The sequence below is a fragment of the Rattus norvegicus genome, chromosome 9 (genome assembly GCF_021556685.1).
Source record: "Rattus norvegicus strain SHRSP/BbbUtx chromosome 9, alternate assembly SHRSP_T2T, whole genome shotgun sequence".
In the NCBI taxonomy this organism is placed as follows: Eukaryota; Metazoa; Chordata; class Mammalia; order Rodentia; family Muridae; genus Rattus; species Rattus norvegicus.
Window position 1 is genome coordinate 21,748,695 of NC_141542.1, and position 24,875 is coordinate 21,773,569.

The 24,875-nt window shown below is 41.9% G+C and overlaps 2 protein-coding genes and 1 pseudogene across 5 annotated transcripts in view; all 3 read right to left on the reverse strand.

Annotated features, from left to right (window-relative positions):
• Window positions 1–24,875, reverse strand: part of LOC134480509 (uncharacterized) — a 270,027-nt gene that overhangs the window by 115,396 nt on the left and 129,756 nt on the right.
• LOC148003480 (disks large homolog 5-like) lies at window positions 78–19,462 on the reverse strand. 2 transcript variants are annotated; one of them, XM_087568767.1, is made up of 6 exons: window positions 19,046–19,462; window positions 9,641–9,775; window positions 6,913–7,072; window positions 5,446–5,577; window positions 4,593–4,776; window positions 78–870 (listed from the first exon to the last, which is right to left on the reverse strand). In XM_087568767.1, exons 4-6 carry the CDS (start codon window positions 5,535–5,537, stop codon window positions 865–867), a joined length of 282 nt encoding a protein of 93 aa, XP_087424893.1. In that variant the 5' UTR covers window positions 5,538–5,577; window positions 6,913–7,072; window positions 9,641–9,775; window positions 19,046–19,462; the 3' UTR covers window positions 78–864. The 2 variants fall into 2 exon arrangements, with proteins under 2 accessions (XP_087424893.1, XP_087424892.1); XM_087568766.1 differs by lacking the exons at window positions 9,641–9,775; window positions 19,046–19,462 and adding an exon at window positions 7,792–8,000.
• On the reverse strand, window positions 13,791–14,706 carry LOC148003481 (reticulocalbin-1 pseudogene; annotated as a pseudogene).

The following is a 24,875-nucleotide window of genomic DNA, read 5'->3' on the forward strand; positions in this document are numbered from 1 at the left end:
CGATCCCTCCCTGATAGCTGTGGGACTTCAGATGTTGACATTAGTGATCAATAAAGAAGGTTCTTAACAGTGAAGAGTTTGAGATTACTCCTTTATTTACCAGAATACATCCAATTTACTTGATAGTAACCAGATGCAGGTAGTCAATATATACAGTCTATATCCTTATCAAAATAGAAAAGCAAATGAACAAAACAACAACAACACATAAATAACAAATCTTCAAATGAATAGAAGGAAAACCAAATAACCAAAATAATCAAAACTCAAGCAAACTTTAAATAGAGGAATTGCGCTGAGCATTCTTTTGCTGCTCCTTTTGCAGAATTGGCTTATAGCCTGTGGCTTGCCTTGGAGACATAGTAGACAAGCAGTTACTGATGGTAATAATATTTTCAAGAGAAGTGGAAGTAGGTCTGTTTTGTTGGAGTGGGGGTATTAAGGAAAAAGCCTACCAATACTGAGTATAAATGATATTACAGACTTTGTTTCATAGTCTTTCCAATGTTGTGAACTGATCTCCATGAAACTTTTCTGGATGACCCATCAGGACAAGTAGAAATTTACACGTGCACAGTCTTTCTGGATGACCAGCAGCTCTTGATTGATGTGCATCAACACTTCTCTGAGTTCCTCCCAAAAGTGTACACTTGCTGGAGAGAGCTGAGGTGAAAGTAAGGCCTATTCAATCCAAAGAAGTTAAACTAAAGGAGGAAAATGCAGTCCACAATTGCTCTGGACATTACAGATGAGATACATTAGTGGTGTATTTGCTGTGCACACTTAGTTCTCCTCCTGTAGCACTTCTCTCCAAGGGAGATCTTGTCCTGGTCTGTGTCATGTTCGAGTTTCTGCTGGAGAATTTCAGACCTAGCAGAGCAAGGGAATAAAGGTTTAGTGAGTGGTTGTCAATTCAGCTCTCCCTCTTACATCAGCTCTGTTCAGTTGGACAATCCAGCATGACCTGTCAGCTGAGGTCAGTCCCTGCATCCCCAAGTGTCATAGAGTACCTGGGCTTGGATTTATATCTCAGCTTTTCAAACTGCTAGAATTTGAACTGTGGATTATGCACTGTACTGGGGTTAAGAGAAAAATGAGCATATTTTGTCACTGGTCCAGGTTTATTATATTGAATAATAACATTGTAGCTGGGTCTGAATCTGAGTTCAAGAATGGTATGAGCAACCTAGAATACCATGTGGATTCCTTCTGGAGAACATGTCCAGAAATGTGGTGAAAGTTCTGATTATGTTAGCACTGAAGGAACCTGCCTATGTTCAATTTGTAACCACTGAATCTGCAAATACACAGAGAAGCCATCTCATTCCAAATCCATTCTCACTGAACAGATCCTGTAATCACTGAGAATGTGCTCACAGCAAATCCTCACAGCATACACAAGGAACAGTAAAGTTTATTGTGATGGAGATACATAACAGCACCCCTGTAAGACTATGCTTATTGTAATGCAATTTGTGAGACGACAGAAGAAAAAATGTTCTCAGACCTTATCAGAGAGTTAACAGGAAGAAAGAAGTACAAAATACAAAGAAATCCTGAGGATTATACATATCCTGTCATGGACAAAATTTACATAAACTGTACCAGAACAATACTCTGGGTAGTTCTTTAGGTGACTGAAGGTGAAAACCTTGTCAGTTGTCAGCCATCCAAAAAGGATAGTTATATAGGGACAGGAAATCCAATTGGCTTCTTCGTCTGTGTTCCTGCCTGATCTCAAAAATATCAGAATGCTTCTACAATGTTCCTCCCAAGCCACTTTCCTGGGTGATCGGTTCTTTCTGCTTCAGAATGTCCTGCATTCTTTCCTCTAATCCTTCCTTATTCTGGTCATCAGATGAGTGTACTGTCAATGGAAGCATGCATGCATGTGTGCACACACAAACACACACACAGACACACAGACACACTAATACTAACTAGCAAACACACAAGCCATTTGTGTTTACACAATATAAACATAGTACATTGCAGTGTTTACTTTCCCTTTTAATGCTTAATATAATGATTCCCCAGGATACTTTGCAGGCCTAAAAACAAATGTTGAGTGGGTTATGAACATAGTGGTCATAGCCTATAGACAGCTCAGTCAGTGATGTGCTGTCCTCCCATGAACCGACATAGAATCAGGGTTCTTTCCCTATTATCAATCTGGCTTAGCAAGTTCCCAAGGCTGTGTAGAGCAGTCTTGTTTCCCAGCACATGATCATATGTTGGCGGTGGACTAGACTCCTGTTCTTGTTCACTGTTTCAGACTTTCCCCATAGAGTACAGCTTCTTCTAATAGGAGCTCTCTTTACCATAGCCTGAGTGACTTCATGCCCAAAGCTATGCCCCAGAATCATAGGAAATCTCCATAACCAGGATCCAAATGAACAATGTTTCTACCTCTTATGTGATTGTGTCACAGATATTTGGAGTAAATAAATAAATGCTTACATGGATTATCTCACACTGAGTCATAATCCATTGAAAGGCTCCAACCTCTCATACAGTTTCCCTCCTTGGACCACTACAACCCAGATGTGCTCTAGTTGCACACCTATTCTTTTCTCTGGGATCTCTAGGTCAACTAAGACTTCTGTTCCACTTAAAGAACATGGCTTCTCACAGGCCTTTCTGATCGTCCACTAACAGACCCGTCTGAATTTCATCATTTCTCCTGACTCCATTAAGGCTGAAATTAACTGAGAGAAAATGATGTTGATTGACAGCACTTGCAGAATGCTACACAGATAACATAGGGGAGCGCTTTAGATTATCTGTGCACCTAAAGGGGCTCCTGAAACTGCCCTGTTCTTGCACCACACCATAGCTATGGGGCTTTTGCTGGATGACGATACAACTCCAAGCAACTCAAATTCTCAATGAATAAACTCCAAGCCAAACTCCCAGCGGAAACTGTAGTGTGCCAAGGTAGCTGGAAAGAAATGGTAGCAGGCAATGTGGAAAGCAACCTTGGAGAAGACACAGTGAGTGACACAACCTTCCAGTGGGCTTTCACCATTCACAAAGAACAGAGAAGGATCATAAATCAATGGATTTTATAAAGCAGCCCCCCTTACCTCCATGTACTCCATTCCTTTGAGGTGCTCCAAAGGATTTCGATGCAGACCAGTCATTTTTCCCTAATCACTTGAAAATCTAACTTTACACGTGTTTTGGGTTCTTTTGCTGTACAGAGCTAGGTGGAGATTCCAAGTGATTGGGGTGCTATATTTGATATTCATGGAGGCAAAGTGAACTCTTAGATTCTTTTTCTCACGAAACAGGGCAATAGAGACTCACCTGTGCAATTATGCACAGGGAAACACACACACACACACACACACATACACACACACACACACACACACAAAAGAACCCATAGTAGAGACACTTGGAAAATCATCCAGAATTAAACCCACAACATGAGCATAAATATGCTGAGCCACAGCTGGTACACACAAACACACACACACACATACACACACTCACACACACACAGAGTCACATATAAACACCCTAACACACACTCACAGACACACTCACACACACTCAAACACACATACACACATACACACACTCACACACACATACACCCAGTCACACACATACTCTATCACACACCCATACAGACACACACACAAACAAGCACAAACAGACACACACACACACACTCACACACACACACACACACACACACACACACACACACACACACACACACACACACACAAAATCGCAATTCGACAGAAAACAATGAAGATCCCATCATACTGGAGGAACAACATAATATAGACTATTCAAAGCAGGTATTTTAAGATAGAATCACTACTCAGCCATTTTTCCTGAAAGGAACAAAAAGGCCTAGATAGCACTCTTCTTGATGAGAATGGGGGTAGATAAATCTGTTCTTGAAGTCTCAAATCTCTCATGCCAATTGTCAGGTTTTGAGAACACCTTTCCACATCCCTGCTTTTCCAAGCATCTACAGAGTATAAGGTCAAGATATGAACTCTCCAGCAACACTCGAACAAAACAGGACTGACATGCTGCTACTCTTTCTCTGTCAGGTACCATGATTTAGGAAGCATGAAGAGATGGTCTTGATACACAGGGAAAATGGTGGAGAAAGAACAAATCCACCAAAAGATGACAATGACAACCATTTCTTTGGCATTTCCACCAGGCTCTCCTCCTTCTAAACTATTTAGTTCCTGGAATCTCACAGGACCCCTGCAAAGAAAATGGGCTCTGGGCTTTTGCTTCATCCCTCAAAGCCCTGCTCTAGTCTAAAGAGGGGCTCCCACATAGCACCCTCCACACATATGGCATGTAGTGCTGTGATGTGTGATCAACCCATCTCCCTTAATAAACTGCAGATTCTCGAAGAGCAGGAGCATTTGCTTTCCAAACACACAGTTTCTTGAAGAGGGGCTATCTCCACAGAAAGCCTTGTAAACCATCACATGAATGAACACTTGGATGAGACCTAGGTCAGGACATAGATCCCTCAATAGACAGCTACATTGGTTGTCTATGTTTATGGTAAGACATGAGGACAGCCTGATCCTGAGTCCTAACCCTACCTGCTGTTGCTTGGCACTGGGGTCACAGATGTTCATTCTGGCCTCTTCACAGAGCCTCTTTGCCTCCACAGAGGATGCTGGCAGTTCAGTCTGCTCCACCAGCAGTTTTCTCTTCTCATTCAGCAAACTCTGTATATTGTTCTTCAATTGAGCTTGTTCATGCAGGAGCTGGGAGTGCCTCACACTGAACCACAAACAAAAAATGGTAAATCCGTGCCAGCTTCTATTTGCCTGTCACTCTTGCCAGTACAATCATCCCTTTAAGGGTCCTCATCCCCAGAAGTCCCCAGCCTAGAGCTACACTATACAAGTTAGCACCAATTAGAGGAAGTCAAATCCAGAGGACACATTCCCTGTGAATGAAAGTACTTCTGAAAATCCTGACACTAAGACGGTTTATATAAATCAAGGTAGAAGAAATGGACCATAAGGGAGCTCATATGTCCATAGTATGCTGAAACCATCTGCAAGTAGAGGTCAAATCCCCTCTGAGGGAGGATAGAAGACCCAATAGCTATATAGTCTTTCCATGTGTTTCTCATGGATTACAGATCTTTAAATCTCCTGTCAGAGTCCTAGAGATTCAGAGTTGATTGATATTCCCATCATGGGGCAAACCTTTTCTATCTAGAGGATCCTTAATGGGGAAAATAACAATTGGAGGGTCTTCTACACCCTTCACATGTAGGACAACTGAGTCCAAGAGCTACAAATCTAAGACCCTTGCCAGGAGGCAGGCTTCTTGTTAAGAGGCAGACACCATGGAACCAGAGCCCTGACTTTTGTTCAAAGTCATACAGGACAGAAGCATTCCCTGCCTAGTGCTGGGTTCTCATCTCTGTCAGCGACTCACTGGTAGGAACTGTTCTCTTGTATGAGCTCCTTGTACCTCTCCATGGCATCACTTATTGAGTTGGTCATCATTTGCATAGCCATCATTCTCATCTCATGTTCGGACTGAAGTACTGGCAATTCGACATCCAGCCTGGGTTAGGTCATGGCCAAAGGAACAAATAATGTTTTGAACTCATGATTTCAGAATTAGGTGAAATGTAAATAAAAAATATATAATAAAAAAGTTCAAATTCAAGGAATGGTGGAAGGGAAGAAATTGGCAAAGTCAAAAACCAGACCAAAACCCAACAGTGAGACTCAATCCACAGAAAATATTTCCATGTAAATAAGCAAATTTTGTTTTGAAATAAGGACTCCTTAAAATCCTGGGGAGATATGGTTCTGCAAAGACTTACTATATAGGAGTGGGCAGAGCCTGAGACCTGCCTCTTTGGAATAACAACTGTCAAGAATTTATTCCCACAGTGACCCTTTCTAGGTCACAATAAACCATCACTGGATAGTTAAAAAAATAAAAAACTAACGATCAAAGCAGGTGAAACAAAATAGGTGAAATCAGACTGTTCTCTCAATTACTTAAACTCAGTATGTACCACATACTTGCTCCTTCAAAGTATTTGTACTGGTTAAGTTTATTATCCTGGGCACAGGACAACAGAGTCACGGTACCAGTTGGAGGGACCTGACCTTCAAGAGCTGGCCAGGTGAGCATGATGGAATTGACTAGTTCAGGAAGAAGATTCCTCCAGTCTGCCACAGCTTTGGGCCTAAGAGAAAGCTGTGATGACATTTCTCTTGTTTTCGAAGCAGGTATACTCAATCCTTGGTTTCTATCGTTACATGAATTCCCAGAGGGCATAACTAAGTTTGACAGGGAAGAGGATTTATAACACCTCCTCCCCTCAGGAGAGTCCTAGGTGCCACCAAGGTATACAGAAGGAGCAAAGTGCTCTTTTGATCAGTGTGGGCCTCCACGTACTCATCACTATCATGACCTGCAAAGTGTTGATCAAACAAATCCTCAGACCCCATCAAAGGTCCCAGACGTCCTGATCCTAAGTAAACCACCAACAAATACTGCCACATACATACACACCAAACCATATCCAAACACATCTAGAATGCCAACTACATCCATGGAGGTGCCATAGAATCAGAGTATAATGAACAAATTCAGAGGAAAGAGTGATGACGTGCAGGCATTTCATTCACACACACAGTTGCAGCAAGTGTGACCAGGTCCTTCCAGCTGCTGACAGAACCAACGCTAATCCAAGGAGCTCAGGGTCAAGTACAAAAAGGCTGACCTTAAACACACAGCACCTAGCTTATCTCAAAGGTAATGCCTGCCAAATCTCCTTAAAATCCAGGATGAGAGGTGAAACTCTCTCATGCTATGAGGAAATCTCGGGTTAGCAGAAAGAGAGCACAAGACAGTGAACAGGTTACTGGGCATAATGACTACCTGTGGTCCCAATCATCATAGATATAAAGGTCCAGGATTTGGTAAAGTTCATCCCTCTCGAATTGACACTTCTGGATTTCAAATTTGAGATCCTCCAGTTCCTTTAGAAGCTCCTCTTGCTTGCTGATGACACTTTGGGATGATGCCTTCCTACCAAAACCTGTAGATAGATAAACCAAAGTGAATTTGAATATTTGATGGCCCACAGACAGAAAAGATCATTCTGAATCCCAAAAGGAGGTTCAGGAAGGGGAAATAGTAGAGACTGGGTGAATCCCTGGAAGAGCAGAAAAGCTTTCTTAAAGGTGGATTTTTAAGCTATGTCCCTCTTCCCAACCTCTAATGCCATACACCTGCCACACTCACTATTACAGGACCCTTCACCCTGAACAGTATAACCTCACTGATACATAAACATCTGGGACATTGTTCTCTCATATCAGATGTGGTGCAGTTAATCCTGGAATTCATAATGCTTAGCACCATTAAGCTCTAATCATCTGTGTTGCAGCCCAAAGTGTCTGAGCACTCAATTCATGACTAGGGGTGCATCCTTCCTTGTTCTCGCCATCAGAGACTTATGTAACCTACAGTAATCTAGAGGATGAAGTGCTTCAACTCCCAACCATGGATGGTCACATTGTTAATCTCACAGTGCCTCCTCCTGCCATTCATTGACACTCACATTTAAAAAACTTCAAGAAAAGACACTGACGGCTTACCACTTTCTGGCTTTCTCTCAAATTAAAGATTAGGAACTCCTGACTCTTGGTTTGCCTTTGAGAAATCCCAAGGCTCCTGCTTGTAAGGCCTAGTCTTAGAAGGCACATCTCAAACCTACCTCCTTGAGGATGTTCCCCAACTCTGCCCAGGACTCACCAAGCCTTCCCCAGAATGATTTCCTCCTTCCTGTTTCACTAGAGAGGGGGTCAGCTTCTCTCTGACCTGGTGTGGTCTCTCCTTGATCTCCCCTTTCCTTCCGAAATAGCCTGAGCAGCTGGCGAAACATGCCTGCTTGTGAACCCAAAGGGAACTGAAGAAAGATCCCAAAGGCAGTTGGTGTCACCACAACACTGGTGACATCGCTGAAGATTCTAGGGATCTCTTAGATACAATAGAGTGTCCAGTGAAGGGCTTACTGATGATGTCACTGGAAATTTCTATGGCCTACCTACTAACCAGCTCTCCACAAAGTGATGAATTTCTGTGGGGACCCTTTCCTCCAGTCTCCCATGTGTCACTGGGAATACCATTTGGCAACCTCTATTTCAAAGCTAGATATGTCTCTCTGCTTCATTAGAAGTCAACAATGCTTTTGCTGGGGAGAGTTGCTTACAACCCTGAATTGGAGAACAGATTTTTCTTAGCACCCAAATCTCTAGGGGCCAAGGAGGAGGGAGATTTTTCTTAAAAGTAAATCTACTACCCGAGACAATGCATGTGACATACATTTCGATTCTTAAGCTTTTCCCTTTTTGTGGAGGCCAATATGTTTCTTCTTTACCTCTGAGTGTATAAAACCGAGAAATAGTTGATTAGTGTGCAGTCCTTGACAGCTGACATTGTTTCCAATTACACAGCCATGTATTTCACAAAATCAATGGTCTATAATCCTATTTTTTTGCAATAAAAACTCCTTTTTCTTGGGAACATAGGGACCAACTACAGGGCATATATAAAATAATAAATTTCTTTCCCTTTTATATATTAAGTAGGGCATCCTCCCTTTCTCAAATATAACAAGACAATTAAATTTGATGTCAGTGAGCAAATGTCAACTTGGAGCTTGTGTTACTACATTGTAACTATATAGCCATCACTTCTCCAATATCATTCTTCCTGAATAGGCAAGTCTAGGCATGAGAATATTGGGGGCTGCACCATGATCCTTTACTCCTACCAAACATAAGAATCAGGAGGAGGGGAAGGGAGTGGAATGGCCTCAGTTCAGGTTGAACCTCAATTTTAATGGGTCCATAAGTTGAGGAGGGAGTCCATTTGGCATTGTGATATGTGGATTCTGTCTTCTTATCCTAGGTTTTATAATCCGACCTGAATGTGTGCTATAATGCCACCCCACCTCACAGATGTAAGAGTGAAAATCATGTTTGACCTTTCTGGGAAGAGCTCTGCCTTTTACTACCATCTAGAGTTATACAACATCACTTTACAAAGCTCAGAAGAGAGGGGTGCAGATGTGCACCCCTTAGAAGTTGAGGATCTTTTCTTCTAATTAAGGCACTTGTTTTTCCTATGTAATTTTTCCCTTGCTCTTTTACTAATGGTGGCTGACTTCTTTCCTGGCCTGAGGTAATCTGGAGTCCAATCTTTTGGATTACTGAACCTTCTATTTTTGAGATCACAGGCCCACCAAGGGTCCTACTGCATACAGAAGGTATGAATAAGTCTCAGGGGCTGGAGTAAGTTAAAAACGTCTGTGACAACAAAGAACTGATTAAGAAAACAACAGACCAGCTGCTCATCAAGATCACAGTTGTATGATAGTAAGAAAATGTGAATAGGGCATCAGGTGAAAGGACAAATTAATTAGGAGGTCATAGGCCTAGAAGGGTTAACCTTTGCTCTCAGTGGAGCTGCCATTCTTTCTGCCATTCCTCACCCTCTGCCACAGGACCAGAGACTTCCCCAAACAACTGGCTGGCCTTGCCAAAGACCTGGCAGGGCTTCTCCCTGTAGAATAGGACATGTAGAGTCCTTGACGACTCACCAAGAGGTCTCCTCCACACAGGTTCCTTGTTGTCAAAGGGAAATTTTCCTGCAGAATCCTGCCATGGCAGCAGGAATTTCAACCTGGCTGCTCTTGGTCCAGTTCACTGGGTACAGGCCTGAGGCCCCGGGGTATCTGGGGAAAGAAGCAGAAGGCACTACCTCACAGCTCTCTCTTTGTTGGATGCAACTGCTAGGACTGTGATAGGATTTTTGTTTCTTTGTGTGTTTATTAGAAATACCTACAAAGCTGATTAAAGTTGTAACATGCCTTCATACCCAGCGTGCAGAATGTTTTTAAATCGTTGTTGTTCCTGTTTTATGTTTGGATTTTGTTTTTTAATCCCCTCAGGAAATTTCCCTGTGCTTAGAATGTTAAGCACATGCTCGGAAGGGATCGATTATTCAAGTTCGGCAAAGCTTTTGTTCTCACCATCACTCCACAGATGATGCCATTACTTACTTTCAAATAAGAAAACAGTCATAGAGAAGTAAATTAACTGGTAAGCTATCACAGAGGAAACACATCATGATTGTGGAATGGCACCGCAGTATTTTGAATTTCCTAAGTTATTTTTATTTGAAACTTTTTTATTGGATTTTTTGGCTACATTTCATTTTTTTTAAATCCTTAAAGGTATCTTTTATTCCTCTCGTCCCATTTACAAGGTGGAATTTCACCTGTGATTATTAGTCCAGATAGTTTGGTCAATGGCTTAGACAGCACCCTGGCCTAGTTTCCTTGGCATAAGCTGTGTTAGAAGCAGACTCAAAGATTCAGGACTCAACAAATAATGAATTCCACTACATCTGGATACCTAGCCTCACACCCAGGAAGGGACTGGATTTCCATTCACTATTTAAAAAAAAGATGCAATTCAGTAACATGTAAAAAATTTCTCACATATATTAAAGTGTTTACCATGGTCATACAGTTTTTCAAATACCTGGCATTCATCTTTTTCCATGTCCTAAAATTACTTTCTTATTCACATTTTCTTTTTTTCTTGATTATTTCTTACTATTATTATCATTTTTTAAAATTTTGGTTTTTAATAGATATATACTTTTTATTTACATTTCAAAACTTATTCCCTTTCCCAGTTTTTGGTCCATAAGCCCCCCTCCCGGGACCCTTCCCCATATGTATGGTCCCCCAATCCACGCCCCTTGAAACCCCTTCCCGGACATTCCCCTGCACTGAGGGTCCAACCTTGTTAAGAACAAGGGTGTCCACTTCCACAGGTGCCCCAACAAGGATATTCTCTCCTACATATGCAGTTGGACCCCTGGGTCAGTCCATGTATTGTCTTTTGCTAGTGGTTTATTTGGTTGGCATTGCTGTTCTTATGGGGTTGCAAGCCCTTCAGCTCTTTGAATCCTTCCTCTAATTCCCATAAAGGGCGTCCTGTTCTCAGTTCAGTAGTTTACTGCTAGCACTGACCTCTTTATTTGACATGCTCTGGATGTGTCTCTCAGGGGAGATGCATATCCAGTCCCTTTCAGTAAGCACTTTTTAGCTTCATCAATCTTACCTAGTTTTGGTGGCTGAATATATATGGGCCACATGTGGGGCAGACTCTGAATGGCTGTTCCTTCAGTCTCTGCTTTAGATTTGGCCTCCATATCTCCTTAGTGCTCATGTCTTCGAGACTCTTCCCTACTTTTTATCTATTACTTTCAGTGTATCTGGTTTGATGTGGAGGTCCTTGATGCACTTGGACTTAAGCTTTGTACAGGGCAATAAGAATGGGTCAACTTGCATTCTTCTACATGTTGACCTCCAGTTGATCCAGCACCATTTGTTAAAAATACTATCTTTCTTCCATTGGATGTTTTACCTCCTTTGTCAAAGATCAAATGACCATAGGTGTGTGGGTTCATTTCTGTGTCTTCAATTATGTTCCACTGAGCTGCCTGTCTGTATGCCAATACCATACACACTATTGCTCTGTAATACTGCTTGAGGTCAGAGATGGTGATTCCCCCAGAAGGTCTTTTATTGTTGAGTAGAGTTTTGCTGTCCTGGGTTTTATGTTATACCAAATGACGGCAAATTGCCATATTCATCCTGCCAATCTATGAGCATGGGAGATCTTGACATCTTCTGAGAGCTTCTTCAATTTCTTCAGAGATTTGAAGTTCTTGTCATACAGATTTTTTACTTGCTTGGTTCAAGTAACAGCAAGTTATTTTATATTATTTGGGACTGTTGTGAAGGGTGTCATTTCCCTAATTTCTTTCTCAGCCTGTTTACCCTTTGAGTAGAGGAAGGCTACTGAATTGTTTGGGGTAATTTTATACTCGGACAGTTGGCTGAAGTTGTTGATCAGGTTAAGTAGTTCTCTGGTGGAATTTTGGTGTTGCTTAAGTAGACTATCATATCATCTTCAAATATTAGTGTTTTGACTTCATCCCTTCTAATTTTTTCCCTTTGACCTACTTTCATTGTTTGATTGCTATGGCTAGGACGTTAAGTACCATATTGTACTTAAGTAGGGAAAGAGTGGGCAGCCTTGTCTAGTCCCTGATTTTAGTGGGATTCCTTCAGTTTTCTAAGTTTAGTTTGATGTTAGGTACAGGTTTGATGTATTTTGCATTTTCCTATATTTAGATTCAGGCCTTCAATTCCTGATCTTTCCAGGACTTTATTAATGAAAGGGTAATGAATTTTGTCAAATGATTTCTCAGCATCTAATGAAATGATCATGTGGTTTTGACTTTGTTTATATGATGAATTTCGTTGATGGACTTCCGTATATTAAACCATCCCTGCATCCTTGCCTTGAGGCCTACTTGACCATGATGGATGATTGTTCGGATGTGTTCTTGGATTCAGTTTGCAAGAATTTTATTGAGCATTTTTGATCAATATTAATAAATAAAATAGGTCTGAATTTCTCTGTCTTTGTTGTATCTTTGTGTGGTCTAGGTATAAGAGTAATTGTGGCTTCATAGAAGGAGTTTGGTAGTGCTCTGTCTGTTTCTATTTTGCGGAATAGTTTGGACAGTATTGGTATGAAGTCTTCTATGAAGGTCTGATAGAATTCTGCACTAAATCCATGTAGTCCTGGGCTCTTTTTGGATGGGAGATGTTTAATAGCAGTATCTATGTCTTTATGAGTTATGGGGTTGTTTCGATGGTTTATTTGTTCCTGATTTAACTGTGGTACCTGGTATCTGTATAGAAAATTGTCCATTTCCTCCACATTTTCCAGTTTTGTTGAATATATGTTTTTGTAGTAGGATCTGATGATCTTTTTATTTCTTCAGATTTTGTTGTTATGTCTCCCTTTTATTTCTGATTTTATTAATTTGGATACACTCTCTGTGACCTCTGGTTAATATGGCTAAGCGTTTATGTATCTTGTTGATTTTCTCAAAGAACCAGCTCCTGGGTTTGCTGATTCTTTTGATACTCGGTTTTGTTTCTTCTTGTTTGGTTTCAGCCCTGAGTTTGATTATTTCCTGCCTTCTACTCCTCTAGGGTTTATTTAATTTTTTCTAGAGCTTTTAGGAGTGCTGTCAAGCTGCTGGCATATGCTCTCTCTTGTTTCTTTTTGCAGGCACTCAGAGCTATGAGTTTTCCTCTTAGCGCTGCTTTTATTGTGTCCCATAAGTTTGGGTATGTTGTATCTTCATTTTCATTAAATTCTAAGAAGTCTTTAATTTCTTTCTTATGTCTCCAATGACCAAGTTGTCATTGACTTCAACTTCCATGTATATGTGGGCTTTCTGTCCTATTTGTTGTTATTGATCAGCAGCCTTAGTCCGTGGTTTTTTGATACTTGGCATGGGATTATTTCTACCTTCCTGTATCTGTTGAGGCCTGTTTTGTGACCAATTACATGGTCAATTTTGGAGAAGGTACAATGGGATGCTGAGAAGAAGGTATATCCTTTGGTTTTAGGGTGGAGTGTTCTATAAATATATGTTAAATCCATTTGTTTCATAACCTGTTAGTCTTTCTGTGTCTCTGTTTAATTTCTATTTCCCTGATCTGTCCATTGATGAAAGTGGCATGTTTATATCTCCTACTATTATTGTTTGTGGTGCAATGTATGACTTTTTTGAGCTTTAGAAAGGTTTCTTATTGTTTAGGGACAGAACTGCTATATACTTGACAAATATAGCAATCACCCAGAATAACCGTAGAAAGCATGTGACTGTTGGCCACATGAGGATGAGTTTCTTTCAAAGATCATCATGATTTTTGGTAAGATCTTCCCTGTAATTGGTGGCATGGCTTCCCACAAACATGGTCCAGTTGTCCAGAATCTCCTCCTTGGTCAGCATCTCATCCTTGTTTTTATCTGACTCATATACCAGATGCTGGGTCTCAGCCTGTGCACGGTCATAGTCCTGAGGGAGGATCCAATGGTGAATCTCATCCTAATCCAGTTTCGCATCCTTGTTCAGATCTGGGAAATCATTGAACTGCTCCCCAGACAAAACCCAGTCGGTCTCAGGGCAATTGTCCTCATGGGAAAAAGATGTCCACAATGTACTCATCCTAGTCCACAAAACCATCCCCGTTCTTGTCGATATTCTCCAGCGTTTCCAGAACTACAATCTCCTTCATATGTTCTAAATCCTCTTAGTGCAGAAAAGCAATGAACCCGACCTGAGTAGCTGTCAGGTCACCGTCAAGGCCTTAAACCTCCTCTCATCTCGTGGAGGCAACTTTTTAAAGTTGTGATGATCAGAGCTATCTTGGAATTCAGCAAGGTTTCCCAGGTAGTAGCCATAGGTAGCCTGCTTGTATTCTTCCCAGGAGATTTTTCATCTATGTCCCTATCATAATCCTTCCAGAGTTTAGCCACATTTTGGTTGATGTATCTTTTCTGTACCTGTTTGATCCAAACTTTCAGGTCCTCAGTAGTAACAAGGCCGCCTCCATCACTGTCAATTGGATCAACAATTTTCCCCAGCCTCTCCTGCTCTCTTCCAGGCTTAGCTATCAAAGGTCTTGGAGTCCTCCTTGCCCAGGAAGACCTCATGATCGTACAGGAAGCTGTGCTTGTCCTTTGGTGGCCATTCGCCCAGCTCTGAATCGGGACAAACCATGTGCTACTTGCTCATCATGCTTTTGGCCCTGAACGCCAGGACCAGTGCCAGCAGCAGCCCATGGAGAGTCCCAGGCTGACACCATGTACCACAGTCGCGATCAAAGGGAGGCAGCAGGGAAGTAGGGGCTCAGAGCACCTTAGCAGCTGTCCATCCCCAGAGAGGGCTTTTGTTACATTTCAAATGTTAACCGTTTTCCTGTTTTCCCATCTACAAAACCCCTTATAAAACCACCTCGTCCTTCTACTATGAGGGTGTTACCAGACCCACCGCACTACCCAGGCCTACCTGCCTCCCTGATCTGGGTTCCCCTACACTGGGGCATCAAGCCTTGACAAGACCAAGGGCTTCTCCTCCCATTTGTGCCCAAGAAGGCCATCCTCTTCTACATATGCAGCTGTAGCCATGGGTCTGTCCATGTGTACTCTTTGGATGGTGGTTTCAGCCCTGGGAGCTATGGGTGTTTCTTACTGTTTTTCTTATGGGGCTGTAAACCCCTTCAGCTCCCTCAATCCTTTCTCTTACTCCCCCATTGGGGACCCTGATCTCAGCTAAATGGTTGGCTGCAAGTATCTGCCTCTGTATTTGTCATGCTCTTTACCCTAGTCTTTTGAGCAGATCACCACAGAGCAACGAAGATGTATTGTCTTGGCATGATGATGTACAGACAAATAGATGATGTCTTAATTCCTATAATTCTTATAATTCTATAACAATTCCTAAAATGAGATTAGTAATTTTAAGCTCCTTTATAATGAGAATGCTATTAAGTTTTCTCTGGTAATCAAAATTGCATTGAGAACTCTTCTTCTTAAAGTGTCATGAGTGAATTGCTTCTGCAATACCAAGCAGGCATCTACAAATTAGAGCCCATCCTAAGAGGGTATAAACCAATTAACCAAAGTTCATAAAAAGAGAACTAATGATTTACTATAGGTGCAAGGACTGAACATAAATAATTGACTGGATTTGCCTATAGGTAATTTCACTTATTCTTTTCTCATAAATATTACAGCTTTTAACTCTCCATGAATGTGCAGAGCTAGTGACAGATGGTGACTGTTTATCCTGATGATTACTCTTCATGGATATGCATGTAAACATTCTCTGTCGTAAACTGATTATCCAACTTATGATTTGAATTCCTGTGCAAACTTGTGGTGAACTTTTCACCATGTGATGCTGTGTTCAGAAAGATATACAAATGCTGAGGACAAAGAGAGAGAAAGCTTTTTAGACAGAACTGAACTGAAGAGAACAGAACTCAAGAAGAACTTAGAAGTAAAGGCATAGCGTTGAGAGTAAGGCATTGAGAGTAAGGAAATTATTGTGACATAAGAGCAAGAGGAAAGGAGATAAGAAGAAGAGAGCAAGGAGAACCTTTAAAGCCAAACTTTATGAAGGCAAACTTTTGTAGAAATTTTAGGAAAACGGAAGAACTTAGAAATAAAGGTTAAAATCACTGCTCTTCAGCCTTCAGCGAGGCTCACTGACTAGACTGTGCTCTTTAGTCAGGCTCACTGGCTAGCCTCTGCTCTTCAGCCTGGCTCACTGGGTAGCCTCTGCTCTTCAGTCAGGCTCACTGGCTAGCCTCTGCTCTTCAGTCAGGCTCACTGGCTAGCCTCTGCTCTTCGGCTGGGCTCACTGGCCTATGGGGCCCTAGCACATCGCTTAACCATCTGCTCATGACTGCCTGACCACACTAACCACCTGGCGGCCCTGACTTCTTAAAGTCGTCTTCTAAAAGAGCACAAGAAACCAAAGAGAAACACCACAGTAAACTATTCCAATGGGCTTTGCTTAACCTTAAGTAATTTCATTATTTCTTTAAAAGAGTGAAATATAATTTCGGCTATTCATATAGCCAAGAGAGCTGTGCAGTAGTCATTGCTTTATGGAATTTGGTGCTAAATCAAAAGATTCCTTTATTCTATTACGATGTTATCTGTATGCTGTACGATGTATGTTTAGAAAACACAACACTAAATTCCTAAAATATAGATGTTTTAAGACATCAGCTCATGGAGAAACATAACTGCTTACCTATCTATACTGGCCTTTTTTGCTATACTGCAGGTACAATCAATTTTCCACACTAATTCCATGATTTTCAAGAATGATTAAGAGAAAAATAAGTTGAACATAATGGCTAGAAAGGGGGTTCTGTCAAGTTGTCTTATGTGGGACAAGATACCAAGCTGTAACTGGTCAACCTAAAACCACCTGTTCCCAAAACTAGCAGAACTTACAGAAAATACATACTTTCTTATCATTCCTCCTCCCCGATGGTCAGTGATTTATTGAGCACCTACTCTGATCCTAGCCCTGTGTATCTAAGGGTGTAATGGTGAATAAAAAACTTAATAAAAAGCCTCATTAAGGAATAAAGAAAAATGAAACATAACTTTGAAACTCAGAATTCAATATAAACAAAACCACGATATCTTTAACTGGTGATTTCTGAAAACTTCATCATTTTTCCCATGGGCTTCTATAGTAATGATACTGAGTCTTGATTTGGTAAATCACAAAAAGCAAGTCACTCTTCTTTCTTGGCTCCCACAACTGTCAAAGGGAACAACACTGTCGCTGTCCATTGTGCTTCCCTATCAATCCTGCTATGGATGGTAATGAATTCCAGTCTTTTCAATGTGAAAACAGGCCACCACTTGAGGGCAAAGGTTATTACAATTACCCAAACTGGTATATTCTCTAAAATTTTCACATAGCATTTTACTGATATCACAATGTAAATTCACCACAAATATTTAACCAATGAAAATATTGAATAGCTCTGCAAATAGGAGCGATAATCATATATACTTGAAAACAACTATCATGGAAACAAACGACGTAATAGGAGAAAAGTTACATCACTTAAAGGTACAGAAGCAGCAAAAAAGACACTACATTTCTTGGTTTGAATGTTAGGTGATACACTTGATCTCTAAAGACAGGAAATGTACTTGATCTTTAAGCCCTTCAACTGTGCCCTGTCCACACAGAAACTGCAGTAGATGACAATCTTTGTAAGATTTATTTATTTATATGTGAGACAATGCAGCTGTCTTCAGACACAACAGAAGAGGACATCAGTACTCATTACAGATGGTTGTGAGCCACCATGTGGTTGCTGGGATTTGAACTCAGGACCTCTGGAAGAACACTTGGTGCTCTTACCCACTGAGCCATCTCTCCAGCCCTCACAATGGCCTCTTACACAGCATCACAGTGGTCTATTTCACTAGATGGCTCCAGGGTGATAACAGACAAACTTTCACAGTTCCTGAGCACTTCTGAGTTCAAACACCACCAGTGCCAACTCTGTGCTGTTGGCACATTCTGACCTTCTCCTAAGGGTTGTCAGCCACAAAAGGGACGGGTTAGCACCAGACAGCATTCACTGCCCAATCCTAAAAACCCCCTCAATTCTGAAAAAGCCACATTCCATGCTTGCTCCATATTTGAGGAAGCCAAATGGTTGATCTGCCTCAAGGCTCTTCTTTTCTTAGCTCATCAACTTTCTTTTTCCACTTCTTGTCACAAGAAGTATTTTTTTATGCTGCAACTACACTGCAATATTTGAAGGAAACCACCATAAACTCTGGGTATCACCTCTTGAATTTTAAAATTTACAAAACAATTCATGGCTTTCTATTCAGCACCATGGAAAATAAACAAAAACAAGCAAAACCATTCCAAAGGAACTTGCTGATCTGGAGGCCTGCTCCTGGCAGGCAGGAAAGAATTAAATTATGCAGAACTGTAATCTCTCAGAGCTCTGGAGGCTAAAAAAGAGGAAATCTCTGTTTATGTTCCCTTTCTCCGAGTAATTGAAGGAGGGTATTTTACATCCTCCAAATACAATCTCTTGCAATGGGCAACCAATTACAAAGCAGATCAGAAGAAATCTATTAAATAATAATTCATTGCCTGAGCTTTTAAGGAAATATTTTCCCACGATCCCCGTCCTTTAGCATACAATAGAAAAATTACAGGGAGTGTGCCACCAGGCTAAGCTGCCTCTGAAAAGCCTGTCCTGCCCTGGCAGGTACAGGTCATTTAATTCCAAGTCATCTGGAGAGGTGTGACAGCCCCAAGTTGCTCTGGGGATGTCAGAGCACAGCTCTCATGCACACTCCACAGCACCTCTCCACTCTTTCCCAATGCCATAGGCTTTCCAATCCCTGCTTCAACTCTCCATCCATCCCTGAACCCTCCCTTCCCCTACCCAATGGGCTCCCTTTGCATTGCCTCCTTCTGCCACTGCTTTCCCAGGGCGGGGGTGGGGGGGCCCAGAAGGAGCCTAAGGACTGGCCGGCGCGGGTCTCCTACCTACCTTGATGATGCTGCTCTTAAGGTGCAGCCCGCCCTGCTTGAGGCTTGCTGTCCCTGGGGAGCAGACCTGAGGTCGGGCTAGGGGTCCGCGCGGGCGCCAGGCCTCCAGGTCCCCTGGCAGGACTAGCCTCAACTTCTTCCCTGGACACTGCAAGGGTGGAGTCGCTGTTGGAAACCCCGCCACTGTCTTAGCGCGCCTTCCCGTGGCCGAGGTGACCCCCAATGCCGCTAATGCCCCCTTCCCTGGCCGCTTCTTCAGCTTTTTCTTTTCTTTTTTTCTTTCTCTTTTTGTTCACGATGTGGCGCCTGCGAAGAGCTCGCCTCCAGCATGGAGGACATCCTGCAGGCAGAATCACCTCTGGGGCCTGCCGGGGTCGGAGAGGGAGAGAGAGGAGTCAGCTTGGGCGGCGGCGCCCGGGCTGCCAGCACCCGCGGAAGGAAAACTCGCCCAGGTACACGCGCTGCTGCCGGCGCCAAATATAACGCGGGCGCCCCGCCCCCTCAGGCCCCGCGCTCACCCACGAGCTCCTCGTGCCCTGAGGCCCGGCTCGGGCGCGGTCGAGCTGCGGGGTGGGAAGGACACGTGTGCCCACTCCGTGGCGCAGACAACACGGGGAGGCGCGACACGCGGAGGCGCGTGGTGTGGAGCTCCGAGCTCCGCTCAGGCCCGCCAGTCCACTCTCAGGGTCCCCGGAAGCCGGGGCTGCTTCTTTGGGCCACCAGGCCCACCATGACTAACCTGAGGCCATCACAGCAGGAGCTTCCTGGTGCCCCAGGCTGGAGGCTTGGGCATGGTGATTGTGGTTGCCACTCTCCTAGGCTGGCTCAGCAGGGCGCAAGCCACCACCTGCTGTCCTCGCCTGAAGGCATCTTGATGGGGCTGAGAGCCCACATCCAGCAGGCGAGCCTCAGTGCTCAGGGCCATGGTCTTGGCTCTGCACCTTGTTGCCAGCCCCTCACACATATGGTGGCATCACACATATGGCTCCTTCTACCAACCGCCACTAATCACCATTTGGACATTCCATCACAGTGTTCTCAAGAAGAAAGATTGTAAACAAACACGAAAAGAATGAAATTTAAAATCTTTTTTATCAGGCTGGAGAGATGGCTTGGTGGTTAAGAGCGCTGCTTCTCCATTGCTCCCAAGTTCAATTCCCAGCAACCACATGGTGACCCACAACTATCTGTAGTGGGATCCAAAGCCCTCTTCTGTCTGAAGCTCTCTTCTGACATGCAGGCACACTCGCAGACAGAGTGCTCATGTACATAAATAAATAAATCTTTAAAAATAAAACCTTCTAATCAGTTAATGTATCTACATCTAGAAGCTAGAAAAGGGTCACAGCAATATTAAAAATAACTCAGAAATAGTAAAGGGATGTACGAGAGTCACAAAATTCACTGGGCAAGATGGTGTATGCCTGGAATCCCAACACTCACAAGGCTGAGGTAGGTGGATTGCCTTGAGTTCAAGGCTAGACTAAAGTGTGAGTCCTTGTACTAGAAAACAGAACAATTGGGGAGGGGATGGAGAGAGAGACAGAGAGACAGAGAGACAGAAGAGACAGAGAGACAGAGAGACAGAGAGGGAGACAGAGACAGAGAGACAGAGATAGAGATAGATAGATAGATAGATAGATAGAGAGAGAGAGAGAGAGAGAGAGCTTGATGTCATTTCCTGCACTGATGACAAGCTACTGAAGAATGTGAATGTCTCCTATCAAGCACCGAGAGTGCTAATGACAGAATGGGTTTCTTATTAAGATATCATAAAATGTAGATGAAAAGTAAAGGAATGTATAATAAATAAAAGAGAAATCAAACATCGGAAACCTAAATTTAGAAGACTGTATATGTTTAAGTCACAGGGAGGGAATGGGACGATGTGGGGGAGAGAATAATCAGAATAAATTATATATGTGTATGAATATGGAAACTAAGAGCAATCAATGAAAAGAGAAAAGCAGGTTTATTTTACGATGAAATTGAGTTCCCATATGACACTATGTAACATTTTGTAAATTGATTATATGAATTAACAGCAATAAAAATCAATTGTTATTAAAGATGTGGTTGTGTTCATATTAATTGGAAATGTTTTAAATTCTTTTTATTTATTTGCTTATTTATTGATTGATTTTTTTTTTAAGATAGGGTTTTCCTATATAGACCAGGTCGACCTCAAAAAACAGATCCACCTGCTTATGCCTTCAAAGTGTTAGGATCAAAAGTGTATACTCACACATGAAAGTTACATTCTTAAAGTGATAAAAAAGAAAGTACAGTTATCAACATGGTACAATTATTGAACAGTGATCAAGTGAATGGAAATATCAGAAACACATTTAAGGCATTAGGTCACTGTTGTTAAACGGATCTTAAGCAGCATATATAATTCAAATCATCCAGGAGACACATTTCGAAAAAAAACAAGAAACTGGGTAAAGATGATTTAAATTTTTTAATCTATTAAAAATTTTAAAGTGCATTCGATATGAAAGTGTAAGTGATATACTTCACATTTTTGCTTATATACCATCTTCAATTTTATGTGCATTCTGCAAATATTGTCCATGTTTATTCAGGCTCTTAATATTTCCCCATGACTGATAACATTCACAGAAATCATATTGAGCAAAATGTATATGTTGACGTATAATAGAATTGTATTCTACACAGTATAGCATAGAAATATGTATACATAACTTCCCATATATGTGTGTATATACATATGTAAATGGCTCAAGAAAATGAGTATCACTTTATCATTGTAGTATTATTTTCATCAAAATCCTGAGAACATTGAAATGGCATCAAATACTGACCAGATTGGCAAAAAACAAAAAAAAAAACAAAAAAAAAAAAAGAAAAAAAAACTCCAAAAAATAAAACTCTTATAAAGAATCTAATCACACTAGCAAAACATGCAAAAATATTAAAGTCTCAATGAAAAAAAAAAGCCAAGATGAAATACTGTATATTTTCTCAACTCTAGGATAATGTATTTTTGTACAACTATCCATAAAAAGCCTGAATTTTGAAGAATTCAAAAGTAGTGCAGTATAATTATGCAGTGGTCAATACTGTTGCATACCATTTTACATAACTGCATACACTCTCGTTCTTTTGTTCCGTGGTCTAGCAACGAACTCGGGTAGATTTATGGGGAACTCTGGTAGATTTATGGGGAACTCGGGTAGATTTATGGGGAACCATTGCACTGTAGACTTAAACTGGATTAATTTGGGGATGAGTAAGTCGTATTTTGTTAAAATCGCTTTAAAAATAAACCTTTGGATATTAGTACAGCAAGTAATTCTCCCTGAAGGAAAAACCAGACACCAAGAACCTAGACCACTGCTATCCAGGAGAAATTTCTAGATGATAGAAATATTCTATATCTGCTGTGTTTCTGGCTGTGGATTCTGGCTGGCTATTTGCCTCCTGGTTTGCCCGCTGTGACTAAAGAGGCAGATTTTAGTTCTAAGTTCAGTTCATCTCAAATAGCCATGTGTGACCAGTGGGTGCCATTTGGACAGTGTAGCCACAGAAAACTGAAGCAGTGTAACCAAAGACTCACCTAGGAGTCAGTTGACCTCCTAGAAGGTGACTTGGGAAAACGTTGGCAATGATAGCCTCTTGGGGAGCTCACCTTCACCAAAAGCAAACTGTGAATCCTTTACTCTTCTGCAATAGTCAGAATGTAACTGGACTCACACCCATCCCAACCCTCACCAAATACACTTGAGAGGGAGCTGAACCCACTGTGTGCTTTAGATTTCAGTTTAGAAAGCACTTCCTTCAAAGTGGAGCAGACTGAGATTGCCAAGTCCTTTGTGTGGCTCCAGGGACTTGGGCCTGACCAGGGGTGAGGAGGAAATGAAGAATGACATTGGACACACATTCATGGAGAAGGCTGGGTCCGTGAGCTGGAGAAAATGCAGCATCCCAGAAGCTCAGCATGCTTATTATATAGAGTTAGCCAGGAAGGAGGGCTGTTGCTAGGGGCAGCAAGGAGGTGGGCATTACATGCAGATAAACAAGGAGGGGAGGACTATGCATATGTAACTGACAAGGGGCAGATTTAGCTAATCTCAGTAGGAGCAGTCTCTGCAGGGAGCAGTCTTCAGGATGTAAATATCCAAATGGGGCCAGGGAGAAAGGTAGAGTAGACTTTTTCTGGACACACTATCAATGCCATCCTGAGAAGGCTTTGTCATGTCTCTGAGCCTCAAGGGGCATGGGGGCCTTTGCCTTTTCCCCGTGGATAGATGGCTTTGGTTCCGTGGCATGGTCATATCATTTTTACAACACACATCCACTTAGGGCTGCAGTTCCTCAGGACTTCCTCTGCTCCCACAGTGAGATCTCAAAAGAAAAACAGAAACCAAACAAAGAAAAAATGTGCTCAGTGAACTGGCTAATTCCCTAAAGTATATGGATCCAGGAAGTCCTAAGTCTAGGACTTCCTCAAATCCTACAGAAAATCCTGTGGACCTAAAATAAGCAAGAAAAAGAAAAGAAAAAAAAAAAAGAAAAACAAAACAAAACAAAACAAAGACCCTTGTCCCCAACACAAAAAATGAATGGGAGAAAAAATTATTAAAGGTTTTCAAAGAAAATTGTTTAAGAAAAACACAGGGGAATTGTACTTAATAGAATTAGTGTGCTGAGATGTGAGGCCCACTCACAGCATGCAGCATTTGGAAGTCTCAGACAACTTAACAGAAGAGGACTCCTAATTATTCTTTGTGACCACTCTCCACATACTATCACAGCTTAATACTAACCTTCATAATTGAGTTGGGTATACTATTCACCATAGCAGATAATTGAAGCATTTTTGCACACAGACACAAACACACACACACACAGACACACACACATGCACACAAAACACACACACTCACACACACTCACACACATACACACAGACACACACACATGCACACAAAACACACACACTCACACACACATTCACACACATACACACAGACATACACACATGCACACAAAACATACACTCACACACACACTCACACATACACACACACTCACACATACACACACAAAACACACACAAAACACAAACAAAACACACACACTCAGGAGCACACACAAGAGAAATGCATATTCTATGAAGTTTCTTGGCATATTTTTATTTGTAAGACTCAATGCTGGAGTATTCTTGGTTTTGCATAAAGTGGGGGAAAAGTCAGGCTTCATTTTCCCCGTTTTGAAATGACAGATATCTGTGTGTTAAACATACTCTCATGGCTGTCCAGGCTGCCTCGGCCTATTTGACAGCATCCAGGTCACCTTGGTGAGGACAGTGGTTGCTCTTCTTATTGGCAACTGGTTTGCATCAGAAGAGTTTTTCACATCCTTACCAATATTAGAAGTTTGGTGACACAAGCAGCTTGACAAACAGTAAAATTATTGTGGTTTTGCCTTTCTGGAGGACATTAAAATTTACATGTTTTGCATATGGCTTTTTTTCTTAGCATTTAGTCCTGCTTTAGCACTGTTCAAATGTGGCCATGCATCTAGCATCCCTTTGCTCCAGGCTCTCAGCACCCCATTCCCGTCACTGATCTGATGCATACTTGGTCCCAGAGATGGACAGCAGAGGGATTTGACACACAGCGTCCACTCTGCTCCACTGCTTTGCTTTTTGTAAATTCTTTACAATGGCTATTTCTTGATTTATTATTACTACGACCATGACTTGTCTTGATATTTTGAGATACGATCTTATTATGCAGCCCAGGCTGGCCTTGATTTCCCAATTCTTTGGCCTTGGTCTTCCACCATTCCCTGATTCTCAA